This window comes from Carcharodon carcharias, chromosome 8 (genome assembly GCF_017639515.1).
Source record: "Carcharodon carcharias isolate sCarCar2 chromosome 8, sCarCar2.pri, whole genome shotgun sequence".
Lineage (NCBI taxonomy): Eukaryota > Metazoa > Chordata > Chondrichthyes > Lamniformes > Lamnidae > Carcharodon > Carcharodon carcharias.
Genome location: NC_054474.1, coordinates 103337118 through 103350587, shown reverse-complemented (window position 1 = coordinate 103350587; position 13470 = coordinate 103337118). Strand labels below are relative to the sequence as shown.

At 42.9% G+C, this 13470-nt stretch overlaps 1 protein-coding gene across 1 annotated transcript in view; it reads right to left on the bottom strand.

Moving 5' to 3' along the window:
• The window catches only part of LOC121281204 (lymphocyte cytosolic protein 2-like), a 153894-nt gene extending 140998 nt beyond the window's left edge, over window positions 1-12896 (bottom strand). The window contains exons 1-2 of the mRNA XM_041193978.1: window positions 12751-12896; window positions 7343-7405 (exon numbers count right to left, since the gene is read on the bottom strand). Coding sequence (XP_041049912.1) covers window positions 7343-7405; window positions 12751-12828 — 141 coding nt within the window. The 5' untranslated portion in view covers window positions 12829-12896. The remainder of the gene's footprint in view (window positions 1-7342; window positions 7406-12750) is intronic.
• Window positions 12897-13470: the final 574 nt, after the last annotated feature.

Below are 13470 nucleotides of genomic sequence, written 5' to 3'. Positions count from 1 at the left end.
CTCCCTGGCTACAGGAGTGATGTCAGAGGTTTGAGGAATCCTCAAAGTTGTACCAGGGAGGGAGGATAATCAGAGTAATTATAGGCCCATTAGCTTAACTTCAGTTGAGGACAACTTATTCAAATCAATCCTGAGGGAGAGCATAAACCTTCATTTAGAAAGGCATAGATTAATTAAGGAGAGTCAGCATGGATTTGTTAAGGGAAGGTCAAATCTGACAGGGCCCTCAACCGTGTCCGGCCCATCTCCCACACATCTGCCCTCAAACCTTCCTCTCCCTCCTAGAGCCATGATAGGGTCCCCCTTGTCCTCGCTTATCACCCCACCAGCATCCGCTTTCAAAGGGTTATCCTCTGCCATTTCCACTAACTCCAGCATGAGTTGCCACCACCAAACACATCTTCCTTTCACCCCCCCCCGGCAGCTTTCCGCAGGGATCGTTCCCTCCAGGACTCCCTGGTCCATTCCTCCATCACCCCCTACACCTCAACCCCCTTCCACGGCACCTTCCCATGCAACCGCAGAAGGTGCAACACCTGCCCCTTTACTTCCTCCCTCCTCACTGTCCGAGGGCCCAAACACTCCTTTCAATTGAAGCAGCACTTCACTTGCACTTCCCTCAATTTAGTCTACTACATTCGCTGCTCCCAATGCGATCTCCTCTACATTGGAGATACCAAACGCGGACTGGGTAACCGCTTTGTGGAACATCTTCGGTCTGTCTGCAAGCATGACCTAGACCTCCCTGTCGCTTGCCATTTCAACACACCACCCTGCTCTTATGCCCACATGTCCATCCTTGGCCTGCTGCAATGTTCCAGTGAAGCTCAATGCAAACTGGAGGAACAGCACCTCATTTTCTGATTAGGCACTTTACAGCCTTCCGGACTTAATATTGAGTTCAACAATTTCATATCATGAGCTCTCTCTACCATCCTCACCCCCTTTCCGATCCCCCTTTTTCAAATAATTTATAATTTTTTAAAAAAGTATATTTTTCTTTTCCCACCTATTTTTAAATTTATTTCGATCTGTGGTTTTATCTCCACCTTTTAGCCCATTTTGATCCCTTCCCCCCACCCCACCCCTACTAGGGCCATCGGCCACTAGTTTGTCCTGCTTGCTACCCTTAATATCCCCATTAGCACATTCCTTAGATAATATCACCACCGTCAACACCCCTTTGTCCTTTTGTCTATGACATGTTTGGCAGTCTCTTCTTTGCCTCCACTTATCACTGGCACCCTATCCAGCTCTACCTGTCCCACCCCCCTCTATTTCAGCTTACGTTTCACCTCATTTCTCTATTTCCTTAGTTCTGATGAAGAGTCATACGATCCGAAATGTTAACTGTGTTCCTCTCCGCAGATGCTGTCAGACCTGCTGAGTTTTTCCAGGTATTTTTGTTTTTGTCACATCTGACTAACTTGATTGAACCTTTTGAGGTGACAAGTAGGATTTATGAAAGCAGTGCAGGGGATTTGGTCTACATGAATTATAGAAAGGCTTTTGACAAGGTTCCACATGGCAGACTGATCAAAATATTAAAAGTTCTTGGAATCCCAAGAGCTGGGATTGATCCCAGGGAGAGTGACAAATTGGATTCAAAATTGACTCAGTGGTAGGAACCAAAGGGTAAGGGCTGACAGTGATTTTGTGTGGAAAGGCTGTTTTCAGTAGGGATTCCTCAGGGCTCAGTGCTTGATCTCTTGCTTTACTCGCTCTATTAATGCTCTAGACTCGAATGTAGTGGACATGACAAAGTTTGCGGATGATACAAATATTGGCCATGTGGTTGATGATGAGGAAGAAAGCATTAGACTGCAGGAAGATAAAAGATGATCTCGTAAGTTGGGCAGAAAAGTAGAGAATGGAATTCAATCTGGAGAAGTGTGAAGTAATGCATTTTTGGAGATGCAACAAGGAAAGAGAATACACAGTAAATGGGAGAATACTGAACAATGTGGAGGAACAGAGGGGCTTTGGAGTCTGTACATACAGATCCTTAAGATAGCAGGGCAGGTCGATAAGATGGTTTGGAAGGCAAATGGCATGTTTTCCTTTTTTAGTCAAGACACAGAACATAAGAGCAAGGAGGTTATCTGGAATTGTATCCAACACTAGTTAGACCACAGCTTAAATACTGCATACAGTTCTGATCACCACATGGCAGGTTTCATAGTCATCATCGGGCTTTTAATTTCAGATTTTTATTGAATTCAATCCTGTTTGGATTTGAACCAGTGTCCCCAGAGCACTACCCTAGGTCTCTGGAATACCAATCCAGTGACAATACCACCTCCCTAGGGAGAGGTTGTGGCATGGTGGTGACCCAGGTTCGAATCCCACCACAGCAGATGGTGAAATTTGAACTCAGTAAAAATCTGGAATTAGAAGTCTGATGATGGCCATAAAACCATTGTCGATTGTTGTAAAAGCCCATCTGGTTCATTAACATCCTTCAGGGAAGGACATCTGCCATCCTTACCTGGTCTGGTCTACATGTGACTTCAGACCCACAGCAATGTGGTTGACTCTTAAAACGCCCTCTGAACAAGGGCAGTTAGGGATGGGAAATAAATGCTAGCCTAGCCAGCGATGTCCACATCCCATGAACAAATATTTTTTTTAAAAATGCCACCAGCAGATAGGGATGATCAGTTTATTTTAACAGAGGAGTTAAACTCCTGGGAGCATAGATTTCAAGTAATTGGCAGAAGAGGAGATGAGGAAACATTCTTTTACCCAGAGAGTGTTGGGGCCTGGAACTCACAGCCTGAAAGAATGGTAGAGACAGACAGAAACACTCAGCACATTTGAAAAATATTTCGATGTCCACTTGTAGAGTCATGACCTGTAGAGTTATGGACCCAGTGCAGAAATGTGGGGTTGGCCTCATCAGTTAGCACAAGTATGATGGGCCAAAGGGCGTCCTTCTCTATGCTGTAAATTTTCTATGTTTCTCTGATTCTCTGGTTCATGTCCAGGTCCATTTCGATACATTCTTTTCCTCATAGTGGTGAACCTTGTAATCCTCTGTAACTTTTCTGGGATTGGCTGTTTTGTTATGTTTCACTGAACAGAAATGCACTACAACCTAACCCCACTGCCCTGCTCACTTGCCATTGCCCTCTATCAACTAACCCAAAATAACCCCAAGGTGGGTATTAATTCTTTCAAAATTGAGCTGGTAAATTCCTGCTTAGGAGCGGGAATGATTAAATATTCCATGGAACAGCGTGGTTTCTGTCCCTCTGCCATTGCTTCCTTGATCTCTGAGTAAGGCAACAGTCCACATTTGCTGGTTGTAGAGAATGAATGATGTCTTTTTCCAAATGACATATATAGAACAAGCAGCATGTGCACATAATATTCTCATTTCCATTTACGAAAATTAATAGGTTTACAAATATAGCAATGTGGAAAGTATTCCGACAAGCAGAACAAGTACTATCTATCCAATAGATAACACAAACAAATTCATAAAATCTTCTAAAAGAATTACATTGCATTTATATAACACCTTTCACTACCTCAAGTATTTCACAATCAATGAATCACTTTTGAAGTATGTATTTGCTATACTGGGCCTACAGCAGGTGGTGAGGGAACCAACACAAGGGAGCAACTTACTTCACCTCATCCTCACCAATCTACCTGCTATGGATGCATCTGTCCATAACAGTATTGGTCAGAGTGACCACTGCACAGTTGTTGTGGAGACATTTTTGGAGCTACACTCATCCAGTCAAGTGAGGAGTATTCCATCACACTCCGGACTTGTGCCTTGTAGATGGTGGGCAGGCTTTGAGGTGTCAGGGGGTGAGTTACTTGCTTCAGAATTCCCAGATTCTGACCTGCTCTTGTAGCCACAGTATTTATATGACTGGTCCAATTCAGTATCTGATCAATGATTCCGTCCAGGATGTTGATAGTGAGGGATTTGGCAATGTAGTGTCATTGAATGTCAAGGGATGATGGTTAGATCCTCTCTTGCTGGAGATGATCATTGCCTGGTACTTGTGTGGCTTCACAACCCTGGTTCTACGAAGAGTGCAGGAGGGCAAATCAGGAGCAGCACCAGGCGTAACTAAACGTGGGGTGTCAACCTGGCTACAACACATGACTATTTGCATGCCAGACAGTAAAAGCAGCAAGCAATAGACAGAGCTAAGCGATCCCACAGGCAACGGATCAAATCTAAGCTCAGCAGTCCTGTCACATCCACATCCAGTTGTGAATGGTGGAGGACTATTAAACAACTAATTGGAGGAGGAGGGTCCACAAATATTCCCATTCTTAATGATGGGGGAGCCCAGCACATCAGTGCAAAAGACAGGGCTGAAGCATTTGCAACCATCTTCAGCCAGAAGTGTTGAGTGGATGATCCATCTCAGCCTCATCTGGAGGCCCCCAGCATCACAAATGCTAGTCCTCAGCCAATTCAATTCACTCCATTTGATATCAAGAAACAGCTGAAGGATACTGCAAAGGCTATGGACGCCAACACCATTTCAGCAACAGTACTGAAGACTATTGTTCTAGAATTTGCCCCCCACCCACCCCCCACCCCCAGCCCCCAGCCAAGCTGTTCCAGTACAGCTACAGCACTGGCATCTACCCAGCTATGTGGAAAATTGCCCAGGTATGTCCTGTACACAAAAAGCAGTACAAATCCAACCCAGTCAATTACCACCCCATCAGTCTACTCTCAATCATCAGTAAAGTGATGGAAGGGGTCGTCGACAGTGCTATCAAGCAGCGCTTAGACAATAGTCACCTGCTCAATGATGGCTTCCGCCAGGGCCACTCAGCTCCTGACCTCATTACAACCTTGGTCCAAACACAGGAATTCCCGAAGTGAGGTGAGAGTGACTGTCCTTGACATCAAGGCAGCATTAGACTGAGTGTATCATCAAGAATCACTAGCAAAACTGAAGTCAATAGGAATCGGGGAAAACTTTCCACAATTGAGGTTGAGATTGTTGGAGGTCAATTATCTCAATTCTGGGACATCACTACAGGTGTTCCACAGGGTGGTGTCCAAGGCCCAAACATCTTCAATTGCTTCATCAATGACCTTCTTTCCATTGTAAGACTGATGATTGCACAATGTTCAGCACCATCTGCAACCCCTCAGATACTAAATTAGTCCACACCCTCATGCAGCAAGACTTGAACAACATACAGGTCTGAGCTGATACATAGCAAATAACATTCATGCTATGCAAGTGCCAGCAATGACCATCTCCAACAAGAGAGGATCTAACCATCATCCCTTGACATTCAATGGCACTACATTGCCGAATCCCCCACTATCAACAACCTGGGCGGTATCATTGATCAGGCACTGAACTGGGCTAGCCATATAAATACTATGGCTACAAGAGCAGGTCAGAAGCTGGGAATTCTGAAGCAAGTAACTCACCTGCTGAAGCCCCAAAGCCTGTCTGCCATTTACAAGGCACAAGTTAGGGGTGGAATACTCTCTACTTGTCTGGGGTGTGATGGAATACTCTCCACTTGTCTGGGTGAGTGCAGCTCCAACAACATTCAAAAAGCTCAACACCATCCAGGGCAAAGCAGCCCACTGGATTTGTACCCTTTCCACAAACATTCACTTCCTCCACCACCGACGACAGTGGCAGCAGTGTGTACCATCCACAGGATGCACTGCAGCAACTTACCAAGGCTCCTTATACAGTACCTTCCAAACCTGCAACTTCTACCACGTCAAAGAACAAGGGCAGCAGGCACAAGTTCCCCTCCAAGCCACACGCCATCCTGACTTGGAAATATATCACCATTCCTTCACTGTCACTGGGTCAAAATCCTGGAACTCCCTTCCTAATAGTGCTGTCGGTGTACCTACACCACATGGACCGCAACAGTTTATAAAGGTGGCTGACCACCACCTTCTCAAGTGCAATTAGGGATAGGCAATAGATGCTGATCTAGCCAGTGATGCCCATACCTCACAGAAGAGTGAAACTAGATGTAGGGTAATGCGCCTGTAGATTTTTCTTGAGTAAATGTAACGTGGGAATGAAGGCAGGAAAACCAATCAATTTTGTGAATCAGAGGCGAGAGTGCTACCGCTGTTCTCTGGTTGATGCATCTAGAGAAGTTCAGTACAAAGGCTACCAAGCAAACATAGGATCAGGAAAAGGCCATTCAACCCTTCCAACCTGTGCTTGAACTCCATTTATGTCTTAGTACCATATCCCATGACACCCTAAGCTCACACAAATCTATCCATCTCAGTCTTAAACATTTCAATCAGTTTCACTTCGTATTAAATATATATCTGCAGTTTCAACATGAAATTCTGGAATTAAAAAAAGAATTGTATGCAAAATTGTGGTGCAGGAAGTAATGTTTGTAATTGGAAGTACATGCCATATACAATGCTTGGGATGAGGAATTAGATTTTGCTGTGTAATACATTCCGACTGCATTTCTTTCCAGTGTCAGCATTCTACCACAATATTCATATTTTTTCTCACCAGTGATGCGGAAGGAAAAGTTTAGCTTTCTTTTTTCTGGTATGTTTTTACTGGACTTTGTTCTGTTGTAGCTGAATGCTACATATAGCATGTGAGAAAATGAACTGCAAGGATGAAAGGCCAGCATCTATCCCATCTCCTTCAGACTTACAAACAAAACTTTGCTGTTGCATCTCAAGAAGCCTGACAGGAAGTCTACACTTCCGACATATCTCGGATTATTTTTTGAAGGGAAAATCTTTCCAACCCTAACCTGCATCTTAGTGCGCATTGAGGGATGTTCACTCGGCCTAAACGCAATGCGGTTGTAGTGTTTTCTGTTTCTTCAGCTTTGGGTACCAACAGTAAACAGGTGATGACCTGGGGTCTTTGTAGAGGGATTCCATCCAGAGGCAGAAAATGGCCGACTGGTTGGCCGGGGAAGGCGGTAATGGCACAAGCCCTTTCCCTAGACATACCCAGAAACACTGGCCCCTCTGTAATTTTAATAATCCCTGATTTTTTTTTTCAGAGCTTTAGTCTGCAATCCTGCCCTCTCACAGCCAGTCACACCAAAGACAAATGGAAGACTTACTCCTGTGGATATACAGCGTATCTGAGTTCTGACCTAATTGCTAGCTCATTTCCTTCCCTTCCCTGCAGCTGATCCTCTGACACAGCTCAGCACAGATCAGAAACTGAAGCTGGAACTGTCTGCTTTGCAAAGACTCGGTAGCACACACAGTAATGCCTTCACCCACTTAGTCATTGGGCAGCTCAAGACAAGAGGCTTAGCAACAGATAAAGTACATATTGTGAGACATCAGAAGAGATCCAAAAACAAACCAAGCACTTACCAGAAATCTCTGCCCACTAATACTGTTCTTTTTAACGACTTTTTCACAGTCTTTCCAGTCCAGCTGTTGAACACAAACATAATGATAAAGTTAACTTTCATGTATTTGAAAATAATGTGACACTCAAGAATTCCATTCAGCTGCTGCCAGCTGTATCTCAGGCAGTAGCACTCTTGCCTTGGAGTCAGAAAATTTGAGGTTTCAAATCTCATTCCTGAGACTTGAGTGCATAATTTAAGCTGCTACCCCAGTGTAGTAGAAAGGGAGTGCTGCCCTGTTAGAGGTGCTGTCTCAGGTGGGTATAAAAGCTTCCATGGCACTTTTTTGAAGAAGAGCAGAGGAATTCTCCAAAAGTCATTTTTATCTCTCAAAAGAAACATCAGTAAAACAGATATGATATGATTCTTGTCATATTGCTGATTGTGGGATCTTGCTGGACATAAATTGTATATCACAGGCAGTGAGTCTACTTCAAAAATAATTTATTCGTTGTTAATTAGGCATCCTGAGGTTGTGAAAGGTGCTTATATAAATGCAAATCTTTCTTTCTTTCAATTACATCATCAGATTTTTAGCTTAAATGAGTGGGGTGATTTTAAAGGGAAACTGTAAATTGTTGACAAAACAATAAGGACTTTTGCCCTTCTGAATGGATTCTCTTCCAGTCCCCTGCAGGGCGGAAGTTTATTTCTGCTGTACAGATTCCCATTATTAAGAGGGAGCTTATCAATGCAATCCAGGAAACTCCATCTGTGCTAGGACATAGCAAAGGCAAGCAAGAAGCCCTAATGACATAGAAGAGCCTGGGTGAAGCAGTGACAGGTCCCATTGAAGGCGAGGCCTAGAACAAGGACTCCAGTAAGGAGTCACCTGAAGAAGTCACCTGCTACATGGTTCTGTTCCTCCATTAGGAGAACCTTGGGCCTACCTCCCACGTGGCAGGCCTGGGGAAGTGGTTGCAAGCAGACCTGAGGGTAAACCTTCAGAGAACCAAGCACCTTGTCTCCCTTCATCCAATTTATATTCAGCAGGTGGGGAAGGAGATAGACAAGGGGGTTCAAGGCAGGGGGTGAGGGGTGGAAATCCTGGTGATGCGGCAGTAGGCCTTTTCAGCTGAACTTTTCACCATTCTCCACTGTGATCCCACCCAAAATTGGGTGGGGATGAGGAGAAGGATATTCCCAGAGGAGTAGAGTTGTGTGATGATGCAACAGAGTACAATCATTGCAATCGTAATTTGAGATACTTGGCCCTTTTGTAATGCATTGACTATCTGTGCGGTGAAAATGGAATGATTATATTGTGCATGTTTATTTACAGAAGGAGCTGTACAGTTATTATAATATTGTAACTGCTTGATTTGTTGGTGGATGGAATGTTGTGCAGAGTCACCAGAATGACATTGGGCCAACTAGGATTAAATTATGAGGCCACATTTTATAAAGGTTTGGAACCCCTTGACTTTAAAAGATTGAGAGCTGAGTGCATCGAAATACTTAAAACGAGAAAGCAATTCAATAGAGAAAATATGCAAAGATTAATTCTGGGTGGGGCATCAAGAAAAAAGGGGGTATAACATTAAAATTCAAACCAGGTCAATTAGGAGCGAAATCAGGAAGCATTTTTCACACAAAGGGGTTAGTGGAAATTTTTCACATTTCAAAAGCTTCAAATTCAATATTAAATGACAATTGGAACAAGAGCAGGATGGATAGGTTTCTGCTGGATAAAGTTAACAAGGAATGTGAAGCAAAGCTGGGAATATGAAGTGGAGTACAAATGAGCCATGACCTAACTGAATGGCAGAGCAGATTTGAGGGGCTGAATGTCTTCCTTATGTTTCTATGTTACGCTCCTATGTCACTATCTTACTACAGCATTCTGCTGTCTGCTAATGTTAAGTACAACAACAACGTGCATTCATATAACACCTAGAAAAGGTCTCAAGATGGTTCATGGAAGTGTCAGACAAAAATGGACCCCGGATCAAAGCAGGGTGATTAAACGGCATGACGCTTTAAGGAGGGAGAGGGGTAGTGAGACAGGACAGTGCAAGAAAGAATTTCCCGAGTGCAGGCCCTTGCATGCTGAAGGCACAGCTGCCAGTTATGGGATGAAGGGAACGGGAGCTGGACAAGGGCCAGAGTCAAAGAAGTGAAGAGTTTGGGATGGATTGAATTTGTGGAGGATGTTGCAGAGATAGAGAGGGGGAAGGCCATGATGGGTCTTAAACATGAGAACAAGAATTTTAAATCATTGGGGCATTGGGAACCACTTTGGACAGAAGTGTTAAGTGAGCAGTCTTGGTGTGGGATAACTTAGGCACAGCAGAGTTTTGGAATTATCAGGAGTAGATGGAGGGGAAAAGATGAGAAGCTGCCAGGAAAGCTTTGGAATAGTTGAGCCTGGAGATTTCAAAGGCATGTCTGAGAGTTTCAGAGTCAGGTGGACTGTGTCAGGGTCAGAGGTGGTCAATATTAATAAGAAAGTAGGTAATATTTGTGATGGAGGGTAAATGTGGTTGGAAGCTCAGCTCATCTTGGGGTGCAATAAGGCATCAATGATACAAGCAGACTGGTTCAGCATGAAATCATGGCCAGGGTGGAGGATGGAATCAGTGAGGGGGGAGGGGGAATAGAAGGCAATGGCTTTGGTCATCCCAATATTTAACTGGAGGAAATTGCAGCTCACCCAGGGAGCCTGACAACACAAAGGTAGTGGAGAGGTTGAAGGTGATGGTATAGTGGTAGAGCTGTGTGTTGTGTGAATGTTGAACTGCCTCTGTATGATATTGGGTCTGATTTTATCTCTGTGTAAGTGAATGTGTTTTGAGTGAGTTAAAATTGGGCCCCAAAGCCTTTGGATGATATCACCAAGTGGCAGAAAATGAAAAAGGGAACAGAATCCACGATAGATCCTTGGGGAACTCCAGAGGTAATGGTGCAGGGGCAGGAAGAAGAAAAGTCATCTCTGAAAATACTTTGTCAACGATTGGACAGGAAAGAGCTGAACAAGTGAGGGTAATCTCTTTTTGGAGGGAAGGTATTGAGGGTGCTGTGGTTCACCATAGCCAATGGCTGTGTCCAGGGAGACAAAGAGGGACAGTTTACCACATCAGTCATAGTCAGAGAGGATGTGATTTGTGACTTTGAGAGTGGGAGGAGGATGGTGAGAAATACAAGGAGATGGCTTTGCTTGTGACCAGGGAGGTGATGTGATGTGCCAATGCTAAGATGCTGGCCCTAAATATAGGTCAGAGAGTTTATATTGAAGGGAAAGGTTAAGGGTGATAGAAGGGCAGAAAAATCAGTGATGAGAAGAGAAGGGGAGTTGAGATGGAAGTTGAAATCACCAAGGATGAAGAGTCAGTGCAGAAACTGAGGGAGAGAACTGAAGCAATAGATTAATGACTGTAGTGGAAGAAACATCAGGCAGATAGCTCAACCTGAACATATTGGATGGGATAATTGTCCAGAGAGTTTGGTCCTTTGAACTAAGGTTCATGCTGTTCACATGAAAAGACTTTTAGTCTATTCTTTTTTGACTCAGAGCATGGTATTTATCAGAGAGTGTTTATTGGAGGATTAGAGAGCTTCCAGGATAGAGGGAACAGGAGAAGACACCGGTGAAGGAGGTAACAACCTCTTGGTACCTCCCAAGACTAAGAAGCCTGATCAGCCCCAAGGGTTTGAGTTCCACTCCACAGACAAACATGGTACAAAAGTTTTTCTGATAAACTGTTCTCTAATAAAGCCAGTTTTACAATAATCTCACTTCACAATGATGTATTGCCAATCCTCAGGTCAATTCAAAGATATTCACTTTAAAATCCTGCAAGAACCATCCCTCAAAATGTACCAGGCCTACCATCGACACTATCAGAAACCAGCTAGCATACTCAACTCATCAAGTATCCGATCATGAAATCATTTAAGAATAGGTAGGTGGTTAAAGGAAAATGGATGAGGGGGTATGGGGACAGGGTGGGCACAATGCAGCTACTAATCATGTGGTGAATGAACAGCAACACAGGCTGGGGTGAATGGCCTGCCTCTCTTTCTAATTAATTCACTAAGTGCTATTTCTGTGCCGCTGCTATAAAATTAATAAATTTACTTAGAACAGTCACATGGAACTGGCAGAGGCATCTTGTTCATTAAAAGCAAATCAGGCATGAGATTGTCTGAATATTTAAAAACAAAATACCACAACTTAAAGCCACATGTTTCATATTCAACCAAAAGGAATACGACTCCATGTTGTAATACTTCTTTCTCTTTGGCAGCAAGACAAGTATTAAAGCAATTTTAAACTCTTTTCTCATGAAATAACCCCCCTTTTGCAATAGTTTTAATAATCCATTTCACAATGAATCACTGTGTAAGATTATTGGAAAACTAGCTGCTGATTTAAGCATTTTTACTGCAAAATCTTTTAGTCGACACAATAGTTTGACAGAGATGATGATGTTTCCATATTTTCATTATGGTTAATACCTTAGAGAACAAAAAAATGAGACTGTCTTTAATAAACATGATATTTTGTCTTTTTTATCATGTATGCAGGATCATACAACAACAACAATTTGCTTTTATATAACTCTTTTAACTTAGTAAAATGTCTCAAAGAGGGAGCGTTATTAAACAAATTTTGACACTGACATATGAGAACAAGTGACCCAAGGTTTGGTCTAATAGGTAGATTTTAAGCAGTGATTTAAAGGAGGAAGGCATGGTACAGAGGTGGAGATGTGTTGAAATGGAATTCCAGAGCTCAGGGTCTAGACAGCTGAAGGCATGACCATCACTGGTAAAGAGATGAAAATTGGAGAAGATCGAGAGGGTGGAATTGAAGGAACGCTGATATGTCAAAGGTATGCGGGCTGGACCAGTTAATAGAGATAGGAAAAGGCCAGAACATGGAGGAATTTGAAAACAAGAATGAGAATTTTAAAATCAAGATGCTGCTGGACTGGGGGCTAATGTAGGTCATTGAGCACAGGGGTGATAGGTGACCGGAACTTAGTGTGAGTTAGAATGTGCAAAAGAGTTTTGGATAAGATCAAGTGTACAGAGGCTGGAAGATGGGAGGCCAACCAGGAGATCACTGGAATATCCAAGTCTGGAGGTAACAAAGGCATGGACAAAATTGACAGTCACGTTAATATGTGAAAGTTTTAAACAAAGAACCTTTTAGGTTTTAAAGGAAGTGTAGCTGCAGGTGAAAAGATTATGTTATCACGTTATAATGTTTTAAACTAAACTTTGAAACAATCGTTACCAGCACATTGAGTTGCTTTTAGTTTGACTTTGCTTGTCAGCCAGATAATCAGCCCGTACAGCTGAAAGTACATTGTTACATGGAGATTGGGGGAGTACGAGGAAGAACAAACAAAACAGTCTACCCACCATTCTGAAATAGTCAGCCAAATGATTCGGGGACCACTGAAGTACATCATTGCGATTTGGAAGGTTTCTGAAAGCCATCTCTTTATTCCGAAGTATCCGGTTATTTTTCACTTGATTTCATATTATCACAGACAGCTGAAAAGAATAACTGGTCTTTTCTCTTCCTGTCACACACCACAACCTCCAGAGTACCTAGAAAGGAAGTGCGTAGGGTGCTGATCGATGAATAAAATGAATAAGGTACTTCATACGGTAAACGTTTGGTTTGCCCTTTAAAATAATAAAATGTAGGCTGAAAAGTAAATGCTAATAATAAACCTTGAAGTGAAACTGTACCCTAACCTCCTTCTAGATTTTATTTTGAGAAAATCTGCACAGAAATGGACTTGACTAATTTCCTTTTGTTACTTCCCCTCCTTATTCTGCAGAAATGCAGCAGAAACTGTCCTTCTTCCATGATAATATCTAATGTCAATGCAAGAGAGGCCCTTGCTTAAGTAAGCTGAATGATTTATTGTTGCTACATAAAGCTCTGGGCATAACAAACTTAACTAAACTAAATGTGGGAGGTGTATAATCTGCCCATAGTACAGAAAGACCAACTCTACCAGTCATTACTTGCTTTTTAAAAAATATATATGATTAAGATTGAATCTCACGCCACCACACACTGTAAAATGGGTGGTATGGAATTAACTTCAACCTGAAATTTAATATCAG